The sequence below is a fragment of the Acanthaster planci genome, linkage group LG08 (genome assembly GCF_054643075.1).
Source record: "Acanthaster planci isolate LZ-2023a linkage group LG08, COTS_SCS, whole genome shotgun sequence".
Lineage (NCBI taxonomy): Eukaryota > Metazoa > Echinodermata > Asteroidea > Valvatida > Acanthasteridae > Acanthaster > Acanthaster planci.
The window spans coordinates 12068732-12081849 of NC_141784.1; the positions used below are offsets into that span (position 1 = coordinate 12068732).

Genomic DNA, 13118 nt, shown 5'->3' on the forward strand with positions numbered 1-13118 from the left:
TAAATCCCCACACTTTTCAATAATTTTAAAAATACTCACAACTCTCACAGGTGTCCAGGCTGCACAGAAATACGATGATCGACATGCCCCCTTTCATTTTCCTTTCAATTTTCGGGGGGTTGACCAATGAATTTTTGAGAAATTTTCACCAGAAGCAGACCACCCCTAAAATGAAGAAAATGTCCCTGCACAGAAAAATAGCCATTTTGAAAAACCATCCCTCTGCAAAACGGCCAAATAGTGCCATTTTCGGACCCAACTGCATCCAAATTACTCAGAATTTGAAGCCCAGAGTCCGGGCCAGGGGTTCAGTGCCATATTTCTCCAATTCCTCAATTTCATGGCTCTCAGGACTCTCTAATATAGAATATTTTGAGTCTATAACTTTTATTAATGAGCTCGGCGGACATATTTAGGGCCTTCTTGCGAGGGTGCACCCTGCGACGGCGCTACGCGACAATGCTATTGTGTTCTATAGCCGCCAAATGTGCGTCGCGCCGTCCCGTCGCCCCGACACCACGACGCGTCGTGTTGTTTCTTGGTGCCGTCGCGTCGTGCCGGCTCGTCTTGTCGTCGTATTGTGCTGTCGTGACGTCGCGTCTTGCCGTTGTGACGTCGCATCTTGCCGTCGTAGCGTCGCGTCCTGATGCCTTGCTGTCGCGTCGTGTCATCGTATCGTGCCGTCGTGCTAAGTTAATGTTTCTGATAATGGCTAGTGATTACTAAGGCCAAAAGAGGTTTTATGTCACAAGTCCTAGAATAAATAATGTGCGTGCGTAGGGCCTACAAGATTTGATCATGAAATGAAAAAGGTCACGCACCAAGCTCCCGGAACCGTCCTATGGGGATTTTACATTGGGCCGTCCTATCACGTTCGATCATTTTGGAAGAATAATCTGTAACTGAAACCACCCCATGAAACACTCATGTGGGAAGTGTACCTTAGTCTTCCTCAACTAATATTAAATAAACGACCTTTCACGTCAGGCGATATCGTACCTAGGTCTCCTTGGTCATGTACATTTGTTTTAATACTCACCGTGCTTACGTGAAAACAAGATTGCAAAACGTTGCAAAGGTTTATCTACCTGTATTGATGGGTTCCATGTTCTGTTGATTTGACATACAACGCAGTTGTTGTCAGCAAAGGTTAAATAAAATATTAGAATCTTTCGTAAAAGTACATATTGCTTTAGGTTTATTACCTTACATATCAAAATAGTTTGCGATTTTTATTTCATCTGTTTTTAGTACTTATAGTGTGGCTTTTATCTCTCTTAGCTCAAGTAATTTTTCAGTTTCTATAAATTGATACACTAGCAAATATTTTCTGAAGCCCTTTTCTAAAGTTGAATGAAAAAATATTACAAATTTAAAATCTTTGCACGTTATTTTTCCTATCCAAGGGGTTCCAGGAGCTCGCCATCAGGGGTCAACTTTCAGGCTTTTTTGGTGTGGAACTTAAAGGTGTAGTCCACTAATTCAAGCCCCGTTGAAAACAGCGTAAAATCGGCATTTCTCAGGGCCCAATAACATGCGTACCAACATCCCTAAGGTATCTGAAACACACGTTAAATTATTGTATGGTCCCTAATCTTTCAAATTTCTGTGGTTAACAGATTACATTTTGACTTATTACCACAAAACAAAATTACCACCGAAAAGTGATTTTGTGAAGTCTGCTTGCAGCCATTTTTCAAATGGAAACCCTCAACTTTCGCGGGCATTTAGGACCGTTTTACAACCGTATTTTTCTGCCAGTCTGTTTTTAGATGAAAGCCCAAAGACCTTGGGCGTTGACCCTGGCAAATATTTGCACAATCTCACCATTTTTTATCCACACAACCTCCTTTTGCAAAAGATATGGGGGTATTTTTAATGCTGACCTGGCCAGAAATTCTCACTTAAATTAGCGGACTGCACCCTTAGCTCCGCTTTAAGGGCGCCCTCTATGTCCACCAGTAATGAGGCAACGGCGAGAGCACGATGCGACTGTACGACGCGACGGCTGAAGGCCGCGCCACGACGCAACATATCGACGACACGACGCCCTTAGAGACGGCGTTAAGTTCAATACCAATACATGTAGATACTATTTTTCATAATCAAATCTTGTAGGCCCTGTAGGTGCATTCCACCAAATCGATGAATATCTGCGCGCAAGCTCATTAATATGTTGTGATGTCACGGGATTTTTACAATACATGCCATAATCAGGAGGGATCATAGAAATATTTCTATAAATCCCGAATTAGGGACTGGTAGTTTCCAGTCCAGCCCTAACCTGTGGGCCTATTTTTGATAGAGGTGGGCGGCTACATTCTGAGCTGAGCGCATATAGTTTTACTATTGTTTTGGGGGTATTTTCGGGGGAAGGCGAATAAAAAAAATTACGTGGCTAACCCCATAAAAGTGAAACGAAAAGTGATCTTCTGGCCATAAACTTGAATTTCCAATGAAAAAACGGTGGACAACCTCTTCCCCAAGAGTCAACAGGTGGCGCTATTTGGGTCTGATTTTGCACTGTTTTCTATAGGCGGGTACTTGGTTTAGTGGAACCCAATAGATAAATCTGATTCGACGCCATAACTGCGGTGGCACCGCACTCACACGCACATTTTTCAGCTGGACGTGAGAGTGCATTTGGCAAATCACGACATCATATTGGTCAAAGAGGCGTGGAACGCGCACATGCCTAGGCCTCCTGTCCACGAGCATTGCACCACCGCAGTAATGCATACGGCTTCTAATTCTGGTTGTCAGTTTTTTCCAGGACTTGTGGCATACGCCCTCTATTAGCCGTAGTAATCACCAGCCATTTTTAGAAACAGTAAGGCACGACGACATGATTCGACTGACGACGACACGACCCGACAGCACGATATGACGTTGCGACGACACGACGCGTCGTCAAGACATCAGGACACGACAGCATGACAGCAGGACGTGACGGCCTAAGCAGCGCTATATAAAAGCCATACCATGACAGACCCGACGCGACGACGACAAGACGCGACGTCACGACGGCACGATACGACGGCAAGACGACCCAGCACGACGGGACGGCATCGAGATACAATCGTCGTGTCGTAGCGTCGGGGCGATGGGACGACGCGACGCAATTTTGGCGTCTATAGAACACCATACGCCATTGATGGCGGAAGTGGCGACAGACCCAAAAAATACCCACGAGCCGCGAAATTGGCAAAAATGGAATTTTTGGAATGATCATACCCCAAAACCAAAAAAGATACCGAAGGGAGTGAAGCTCTTGAAAAGGCCGTGCAGATAGGTTATTTTACCTGACGTCTGTGTGGTTACACCATAACTTTTTAAGTTTCTCTACGGGAATTATAGATTAGATGCAATTTTTTCTCCAATTGTCCATTTGGGGTAAGCCGACTGGAACTATATTAGCTGGCTACTTTTCAAATGCAGTGATCAGTTAAAGAAGAAGAGGGCTAATTAATGGGGACAGGTTGCAGCCGACACCGTAAAGGCTCGCGCGTATTTTTTTACATAACATGCTTGGGAAAATCAAAGTTACACAATATATCGATCGCTGCCCCTTTGTTGAGGATGTTTTCAAATAAAAGTATATAGTCTCCTCTCAAGACTGGCAACAAAACCAAACTTCTGGTATCCCCCGAGTGCAGTGTATCCAAAGGTCAAGAAAATTTCCATGAAATATATAGAGTCCGAGATTTCCTGATTTCCTGAAATTCGACTGGTATTTCCTGAAATTCCAAGAATGCTTCATCGTGCTGTTTTGTTTTTTTCTCAGGCGAACACAAAAACACGGAGGTAAAATGTACCTACCTAGTGCCTGATTTCTGATTATGCTTTGAGGAAAAACAAAGAAAAGAAGGGAAAGGTTTATTTCTCTGATGAGAATTAAACAAAAACAAAATTCCTGCAATCTCTGCATTTCCTGAAATATTGTACACTTTGGCAAAAATTTCCTGAAGGACACAGCTAACTTGATCTCACACAGGCAATGAGCAGACAGACCTCTTTATAACTGTGGTTACCTTTAAAGTGACGTGACGACCAGGTACCATACTAGATAATTACGTCATTGTGGGTTGCAGTCACGCGCGCGGCCGCGGGCACGTCATCATTTATTACACAAAGCTCCGTGCAGCTTGCAGCTGGGTGGTTAAAGCCGAAGAAGACTCTCTTTTACTTTTACTTATTTTTAGGCTTACAAGTTACAGTTGTTTCTCTTGATCAAATAGATTTTTGGGCGATAATTTCCGTTATGGTTTTATCATTGACAAAACTGGCCAAGCTGGATCAGAACGTAAACAAGCATGAAGAAGAGACGTCGCAAAAAGGCGGAACAATGTCCCAATTCAGCAGTAAACTCTCAGCCGATGTTGCCGCCATGTTGTAAGTACCGGAGACGGACGTCGGACCCCACAGTTCTGGGGTAGCCCAGGTTGGACGACGTCTACATTGCGTTGCGACTAACGTTGAGGCATGCCAGGGTATAAAAGTCCTCCTTCTGTGCTAAATTTTTTGCAACAGTTTTTCTCACATTTTTACTTGGCGAAGACAGCTAAAAATGTCGTTCACAAATGCCTTGTGTCCTGAATTCCATAAATGCTGTGTTGAAATTACCATGGAGGTAGAATCTACCTCCATGAAATTACTAAAGCATTTGTGAATGACACTTGAGCTGTCTTCGCCAGGTAAAAATGTGAGAAAAACTGTTGAAGAAAATTTTGCATAGTAGGAGGACTTTTAACCCTGGACGTTAGTCACATTGCAATGTAGACGTCGTCCAACCTAGGCTAGTTCTGGGAATACTTGGAACCTACATGTGTAGGTCAGGCCGTAGCCTAACATGCTGAAGTTATAGGGCCAGGGCTTGGCATTTAGAGCAATTGTTTGGCATGTGCAGGTCACAATTTTGCAGTAGTTTATCAGCCATCTGAAAGTGATAACATATCCTAAAAAAAGGGGATTTTATATTTGTAGACCCCATGTTTTTTTGTCATTTGAGTTTTGTAAAACCGGTCAGCATAGTTCCCCCCCCCCAAAAAAAACCTATTGCCAAAATTGTAAGGTTTATACAAGCCTTGGAGATAGCTAAATACAAACTCCCGTTAACACGATTTGGCTGGTTTTATTGTACTAACTTACCCTCCCATCACAGCTATTTGTGCAGCCAAATTTCATGCATGCCTTCTTGGTGAAGTGAGATGTCAGAAGGGGAGGTTTATTCACCTTATATCCTCATCAAAATGGTGAAATTCTTGAGCATTTTGCCCATCCACACTACAGAAAATCAGCAGCATGCACTGTCAATACATGTAACTGTCGACTGTGTGATAGCTTAACTAATCGCAACACAGCTCCTGTCTTTTCCTTTTTTTTCAATCACCCATATATGGAAGCTGCCCCCTGATTGGTCGAATTTGCTTCCATTCCAATGACTAATCATAGCCCAGCTTTCATTTGGAGAAGGCTTTGTTGGAGGCTGTTCAATGTAGTATTGCACGTGCATCTGGGCAAAGGAACATTCTGCCATTCATTTTGTACGGGGAATTTCTTGTGTTCAGTTTTTAAATAAAAAAATTAAACTTTTTTGTTGTCTGCAGGGTCATATTTCTACTTCATAAAATCACAAAATTTGTGGTATTTTGAATAAAAAATAAATACAGGCTTTATAGTGTAGAGGCAGTATTTCAGATTTTTCCTTATTGACTACAGCACTCTTACTGCCTTTTCAAGAAGCAGAAAGGTGCAGCCATCACTGACCAATCAAAGACAAGAAATAAGACGCAGAGATGTCACGCTGAAACTGTGAGACTACATGTAGTGGCTCTGTCACTGCCAAATTTCTCCAATCTTGTGTGAAAAATCTCCAAAATTGCTTTCCCATTTAAAACAATTTTTGCCAAACCTCTTTGTTGGAAAACTTCAGATTCATTCAGGTAAATAGTGCGAATACTATTACCTTCATAAGAATGTACAGTGTACATGCTCTCATTTTGGTGTCATGAAATTGAGTCTGAAATTCAATACAGTGGTGTCCAGAAATTTGGCACAAATTCATCAGAGTGTTTCGTAAGGTGGCGCAAGTGAACAGATCTTGGGAAAGAGTTCCATTCGCAGACATCACTTGACACCCTGCAAGCAAATCGCATGAGACTGGTCTGAAAATGTGCATTTTTGAATTAAGTGCTTCGATATTTCCTTTGCTAAATTTGACTCTTCAGGACATGTTATGGCATTCTAATGACCAATCAGGAGAGTAGCGACTGGGTCTGTGAGCCCACAGTATCAAAAATCATGCATATGATGTGGTCATGGAGGAAGGATAGATCAAAGAAAAATTAAAGTGGAAGTCTTACAGCATGCACAATGAGGTGTGAAGTGGGCCAAGGATGACTCCAAAAACTTAATTATTGGCATGTCACCACCTAGCCCCGCACTGGACTCTTCAATGCTAACACTTAAGTGTCCCACAAAGTTAGGTCTTTGAGAAATATTCTGACACTTCAGACAGTACAGACAGAAAACAAAGGTTTAGGCTTAGTCTTTGTCTTGTGTCTGGGGAGGAGTTCTTCAGTAGGGTCCTGTTGATGAATAATTGTACACAAAAGGATTCATAATCTTCATTGCTTTTAGGGTTAGTGTTTCTCCGGGATGCATTGTACCCGTGCAGTTCCATGTAAGACTTTGATTAAGGGTGGTTCTGTACACATGCAAATGTACTGTAATTGTGTTGTTAAATTAACATTGTGTGCATCTCATGCAACGCACACGCACACTTTCCAGTTTTGGCCTTATTTGAATCGGATGACAAGGCACAGGTGCATATTAATCTGTATAAAGGTCATTTTCTTTTTTAGCGCAAATCAAGCATTCACGCTTGTTTTGCCCTTTGCCAGATAGGCATGATATACATGTAACATGTTCCATATATAACAGCACACGAGGCACTGGTAGGATGTTATCTTGTACCAAACTTTTTTTGTGGACTGGCAACTTCGGGGGATTATTGCACCACTGCAGTATTTAAACAGAAGTGGTATGATGACTATATATAGCCATGTTGTGAGTGTTTACCCAGTGAGATAAAGACTCCAAGAGGTGATCATCTACAGCTATAACTGTAGGCACAAAAAGAACAGGGGACATTTTATGTACTTTGGAAATTTGAACGCATGCACTATCTGTACCCAGTGCTTATTTGCAGAAGTTGAAAACTGCTAGAAATGGTTCTGAAAAGGTGACGAACAGAAACATGTGTAGGACAAATTGAAATTTTTCATGTATGGTTATTCTGATAAATGATCAAGTCAATGGACAGGGAAATAGTATTCCTCATGTCCCACCTTCAAAAATTACCCCTTTCTGGTTGTTTAAGGTGGTCTTAAACTTTTGCAAATGACTGTAACATGGAAAAGAATTTGTCTCATTCTAAATCAGTTTATGACTTAAACTCGCATTCCTGGATGTTTTGAAACATGCCCGTTTCTTTTGACTGCATACACATATTTATGTTGTTTTTCTGTCTTAGAAATTTAGAAGCATCAGCATCACTTCCAAATTCAGAAATTTTTTCATCAATTAAAAGGACAGATGCTTTTCGAATATTGTCTGGTGCCTGCCATTTTATGCAAAGAACTTACAGCATGCACCATCTTCAGGCCACCTTGGATGGCACTAGCATGCAGTTTTGTTCAACAAAACAAACTACATGTACATGTTATTCACAGTTGTGCCAGTCTCTACCTTCCTCATGTTTGCAGTGCATGCACACCATTCATTGGTCCAAGTATTTCTTGTCACATGGTCTACTATCCACCAATTAGACGATGGAGATTATGTAGGCTTTGTGTAAATTAAGCTGTTGTCAGCATCACATTTTTATGAGTTGAATAGACAACCAACTGTTTATCAATTGGTGACACAATATATGTTTTTCCTTCGCTTGTAGGGAGTCAGGCAAACATTACATATTTCAGCTTGGCCGAGAATCACAGTGGTATTCCTGATGTTCCTACGGGAAGCTGTCAAGAATTCCTCTTGGAAGATGCCATTGAAGAAAGTGACACAGATGGCTCATTTGCATCATTCTTCAAAGTAAAAACCAATATTCTTCTTTCACACTCTTGAATGATTTCTCATGACTTGAGTTTCATAATACGTTAGTTAGATTTTCTCAGCAACCAAGTGCTGAAAGTTTAATCCAGCCGGTCTTATACATGTAGAAGTTATATACATGTACATGAAGCTTCTTAAAATAAAACCTTCCTTAGAAGTATGTTTGTATGTGGTCTTGGAAATCATCGCGTTCCTCTGTGAGCATGACGGCAGATTAACAGTGAGTGTAGTCCTTGATCGATATCAATATTACGTCTCATTTAAAATGGAAAACACTTCTGAGGAACTTCTTACATTGTAATACCTTTTAATTACATGTACTTAAATTCAGGAAAATTTTAAAGGTTTTCTTTATTGACTCCCCCTCCCTCCAGACTGATGACACTGGAGCAGGTGTCAGTGGTACAGAGGGTAAGAAATTCCTACGGTTTGTCCACCCATTGACAGACAATCGCAAGCTGGTGTGGGAAACAGCTCTTTGGAAGAATAGGCTCTACATTCAATTGCCAAATGATTTGGCAGAGCAAGGGAGTAGAGACAGGTAGGCCTGGGTTCTTTCTGTGAAATACTTGTATTGGGACAATACACGCCTGTATCACATCTGGCAGATTCATCCTTGAGCTGTCAACAGTGCCTTCTCTCTAGTGATGGTTGGAAAGGCCCATCAGCCCACTGCACAAATTTAAGCCTCTCCTCATTTATGATGTATGTGCATGTCTTGTGCAACAGTTGATTTCTTATCATTCAAGTCAAGTACGTGTGTTCATATTTGTATGTTTCTCCTTAAGGTTTATAGGAACATCCAAATACAGTCCAGGAATTGGCAAAGTTAACATTAGCTTCCAATGACACGTGCTAAGTACTTATCATATGGGCTTCCCAAAAGGCACTTGTGGAAATCCCCTCAACTTTTCATTTTCTATCAGAAGAAATGCAAATGATCATATCTCCTAGACAGATAATTCATTATAGCGTGACTGCACACTACATTTGAACCAATGTATCTATTGTGATGCTATTTAAATGTGTATATATTCACATTCAATATTTGAAGAATTTGCACAATAAACAAAGCTCCTTCCTTGCCGGATTTGTTCAAATCCCTATTTTACTACCACACCAAAAATTCTCTGCAGACGAATTCTGTTGAGCATTTTTATCCCCATCCATCACTTGCAGCTTAGTGGCTCTGCTGGATGCCGCAGAGGAACACCTTGGTTGCACCCAAGTCATCATCGGACTGCCCCGGGACATTATGGACCGGGCACAGCTCATCAGGACATTCAAGTTCATGGGGTTCGTGCTGCTGCCGCCGGGCCATCCTGAATCGCCGGGTTCGCCTGATTTTCTTTTCATGGCTTATGATATATAAACAGGCAGGATCAGCAGATTGGAATTTAACATACAAATCTCTACGAGCTGGTATAAGATTGCTGCATCCTGAGGCAGCACTGATGGATCAAACTTCTGGGTGAAGGTCAAGAGGAATGTAACCACATGTACAATGTTATTAGATGAATCGGGGATAAATTTGTAATTTGTGTCGCTTTGTATTGTAAAAAAGCAGCAGACAGGGAGTGGAAATGGAGTGATTTCAAAGGAATGAGATGGGAAGTATCTTCTTGATTGATTGATCACCTGTAACATTGCACAGGCATGACTTGATTTTACTTTTTTATTTTCCTGCATCCCTACATTTCTTGCTTCACCCCTCCTGAGCATCTGTTTTTCATTTTTGCTCCATTTTTAGCTGGAGCAGATTTCTCTAGTTCAAACCAGCAAGAGGTACACAGGACAGTGAAATGAACACATGCACATTGACACAGTGTTTTCCCTTTTCTTGTAGCGTTACGTTCTCATAATTTCACTGCATTTATACAACATGTCTGAGTTCAGTTTGAAAGCAAGCAAGTTCCTGTGAATGTTTAAATACATGTAAGTGATTAATGACTCTATTGGAATAAGTGGTGCTATTCATGGCTTCATAGTAGAGTTTTTAGTCCTTGATTCATTTTTTCCAGCATTTTATGCACAGATTTAATTTGTGCTCCGTAATGTATCATACAGAATAGATCAGAATTAGTTTCACATAAACAGGCTGCCAAGATGGACTAAATGCATGTTTTTTTGTGAGTGAAGGAACATTTTTCAGTGCATCATCTTGTGTTAATTTCTGTTTCACATCAATAAAACCCATACTGTAAATCAGAGAATGCACATACAAAGTCAGGTTGGCTATTAATCTTAGTATTGTTTATTGAGTAGAATTGCTTCTTGAGTAGTCACAATTTTTTTTTTCTTCTTAACTAGAATTATACATGTAGATCACAAAAATTAGTTGGTTAGCATCCATGGCCTTTAATTTTTCAGGGGTGGGTGGGAGGTTCTCTCCCTTTCTTTCTCATTTAAGAGATTCAGTCCCAAATGAAGCAGCTTATTGATGAAAATAATAATACAATTAAGTGAATCACATGCCTTTTTTAAATTTGATTTTGTTTGATTCATTCATAATGACATGAAAAATGGTGGAAAAATTTACGATCACGATCATCCATCATGTCCAAATGTACTGCGACAAAGCGCATGCACAATGCATGATGCATTCTGCCAAGTAGAAAGAAGGGCTGTGTGCTAGAGCTATGGCTGCTTCCGATTGATGCACTGTGAAAAGTAGTCACAGCTAGCACATGGCCCATACGTCAAACACGGCCACGCTTTGTCCTGCTACATCCTTGGGGTTGATTCTAAGAACTGTATGGCACAGTATTGACTAGAGGAATCAAGGAGATGAAGTTATTTCCAAAGGAATGTACTGTATGTGTAAAAGGAACGTCAGGCCTATGTGAAATAATTGGTGTGGTTTCTTGATAGCCGGCTACAGTGAACTAAACTGCGCTCCTTTGTTTTTTGACGACATTTTGAAAACATTTGCATCGAAATCATAGGTGGCGCGATCTGCACATATCACAAAGATCATTTGTGTATAATGGCTACTCTGACATGTTGTCAGGCTCTTTTTACAGTGGTTTAACAAGTGTGTCTAAAAGAAACCCAGGGGCGGGTGGGGATGCTATGGCCATATGTTTAACTGTAAATTACTGAAAATCTCAAACTTTTATGTTTGCACAGGTTATCCTAGGTCTGTACAGATTTATTATTTTAGTAAACTGATTTTGCAAATGTCCACGCATTTTTAAGCGAGTGAAATTTAAATAACTTGACAGCAAGGTCAATTTGATTGTTCCTGACCACATTTTGAGTTCCAAGACTTTGAATATTCATTGTGCCCAGTTCAAGGAACAGTGGTGTTGTACTTGGTAGTTGTATTATGTGCTTAATAGGTGTATGCTGAACAGTTTGGAAAGTGCCATTATTTGGAGCTGTTGGAAGTAGTGTCTTGAATTGATGTGCATTCTAAAAAAAGACTTTCCTCGAATTGTGAACAAATTCTGTTACTACGTTAGGTTATATTATTTGGTCTGAAATTGGTCCTGTGGGTCTACTCATTGACTTAAATGTAAGAGTTAGTTGAATAATTAAAATCAGCATTGGTAAATGTCTTCAATTAATGCGTTCAGTTTTGGATTGTTTGGTTTTGATTTGTTCATTTCTTGCGATGGTTTTGGAGGTATTTGCAAAGGGGGAGGGTACGTGATGTGGATAAAAGGCTGTACAATTATCTAACTATGTGAAGTTTGCGGTGACACCATGTAATCAAATACTCTCTTTGAGTGTGTGTGGTTCTGAAAAGAACCGGGGTTCACTCGACGTTTCGAACAGTGTGCTCTGTTCGTCTTCAGGAGAAAGAGTGCCGAACTCTGGAGTGTGTGGGGCTTAAGTACCGGTGGAGAGGATTCAGTGCAGTGGAAACTCTTTGATGCGGAACAGCTTGGCTGGTGGTTGGATCCTAATCTTGTGGGTTACTGTCGGTGGGCTCAGTGAAGCATGTCATACTTGCCGTGGGTGCCGTGGGGGGAGGACAGTGGACCGTGGGTATAGGTGACCCATTGGTCTGTAGGGGGAGTAGGGGGCGCCAGATGTTGCTAATGTTGAAACCGATGTCTTGGGGTACTGTGTTGTGCTTGTAGATCTCGATGGCTTCTCTGATGCGTCTTGGGTGCCATCTGTTGACAGGAACAATGAGTTCTGCGTCTTTCCAGTTGATGATGTGGTCCTTGGCGTGTGAGTGTTTGACAATGGCAGATTTGTCATAGTCTCCTCTGCGTCCGTGGGCAATGTGTTCTTTGAGTCTGGTGGAGAGATCTCTGCCAGTCTCGCCAATGTACACCTGCCCACATTCACAGGGGATCCTATACACTCCAGCCTTGGTCTTGTGTTCCTGCTTGTCCTTGTGGGTCTGCAGGCTGGCTTGTAGTTTCTTAGTCGAGGAGTGGTACACCTTGATGCTGGCTTGATTGAGGATTCGTTGGATTTTGTGTGAAGTATTGCCTAAGTATGGGAGGTTGACTATGGCCTTATAGTTGGGGGGTTGGCTTTGGGTATAGGGGACCCGACAGCCGGGGTGGTCTTGGGTTTTGACTTGATGCTGATGATATCCGTTGAGTTGGAGTGCCGTTGTTATGTGCTGGAGTTCATCTTGTAGGTGCTCTTGGTCGCAGATCTTATACGCTCGGTGCACCAGGGTTCGGTTGACTGAGGACTTCACCCTGGGATGATGGAAAGATGAGCTGTGGAGGTACCGGTCTGTGTGGGTGGGCTTGTGGTAGACGGAGTGCCCGAGGGTACCATCTGCCCGTCGATGGACCTTGACGTCAAGGAAGGGAATGGAGTTCCCCTCCTCCTGTTCCATCGTGAACTTAATGCTGGGATGCAGGTCGTTCAGATGGTTCAGGAATGATTGGAGGTTCATAAGAACAGGCAAGTATTCGGAAGTTCTGAAGCATCACAGTATACGAGATGACCCCCTCCCCATGCTGAGTGAGGAGCATGCTTTTTTATACAGATCCGAGCTTTTGGTTTACATTAACATTAATTTG

At 41.7% G+C, this 13118-nt stretch overlaps 2 protein-coding genes across 2 annotated transcripts; one reads left to right on the forward strand and one right to left on the reverse strand.

Annotated features, from left to right (window-relative positions):
* The first annotated feature begins 4116 nt into the window (after positions 1–4116).
* LOC110984207 (ornithine decarboxylase antizyme 1-like) lies at positions 4117–11686 on the forward strand. The gene is made up of 4 exons (XM_022244146.2): positions 4117–4392; positions 7955–8100; positions 8496–8662; positions 9301–11686. Exons 1-4 carry the CDS (start codon positions 4314–4316, stop codon positions 9491–9493), a joined length of 585 nt encoding a protein of 194 aa, XP_022099838.2. The 5' UTR covers positions 4117–4313; the 3' UTR covers positions 9494–11686.
* A 269-nt stretch (positions 11687–11955) lies between these two features.
* Positions 11956–12956, reverse strand: LOC147798394 (uncharacterized). The gene has a single exon (XM_087140338.1). It carries the CDS (start codon positions 12929–12931, stop codon positions 12029–12031), a length of 903 nt encoding a protein of 300 aa, XP_086996464.1. The 5' UTR covers positions 12932–12956; the 3' UTR covers positions 11956–12028.
* Positions 12957–13118: the final 162 nt, after the last annotated feature.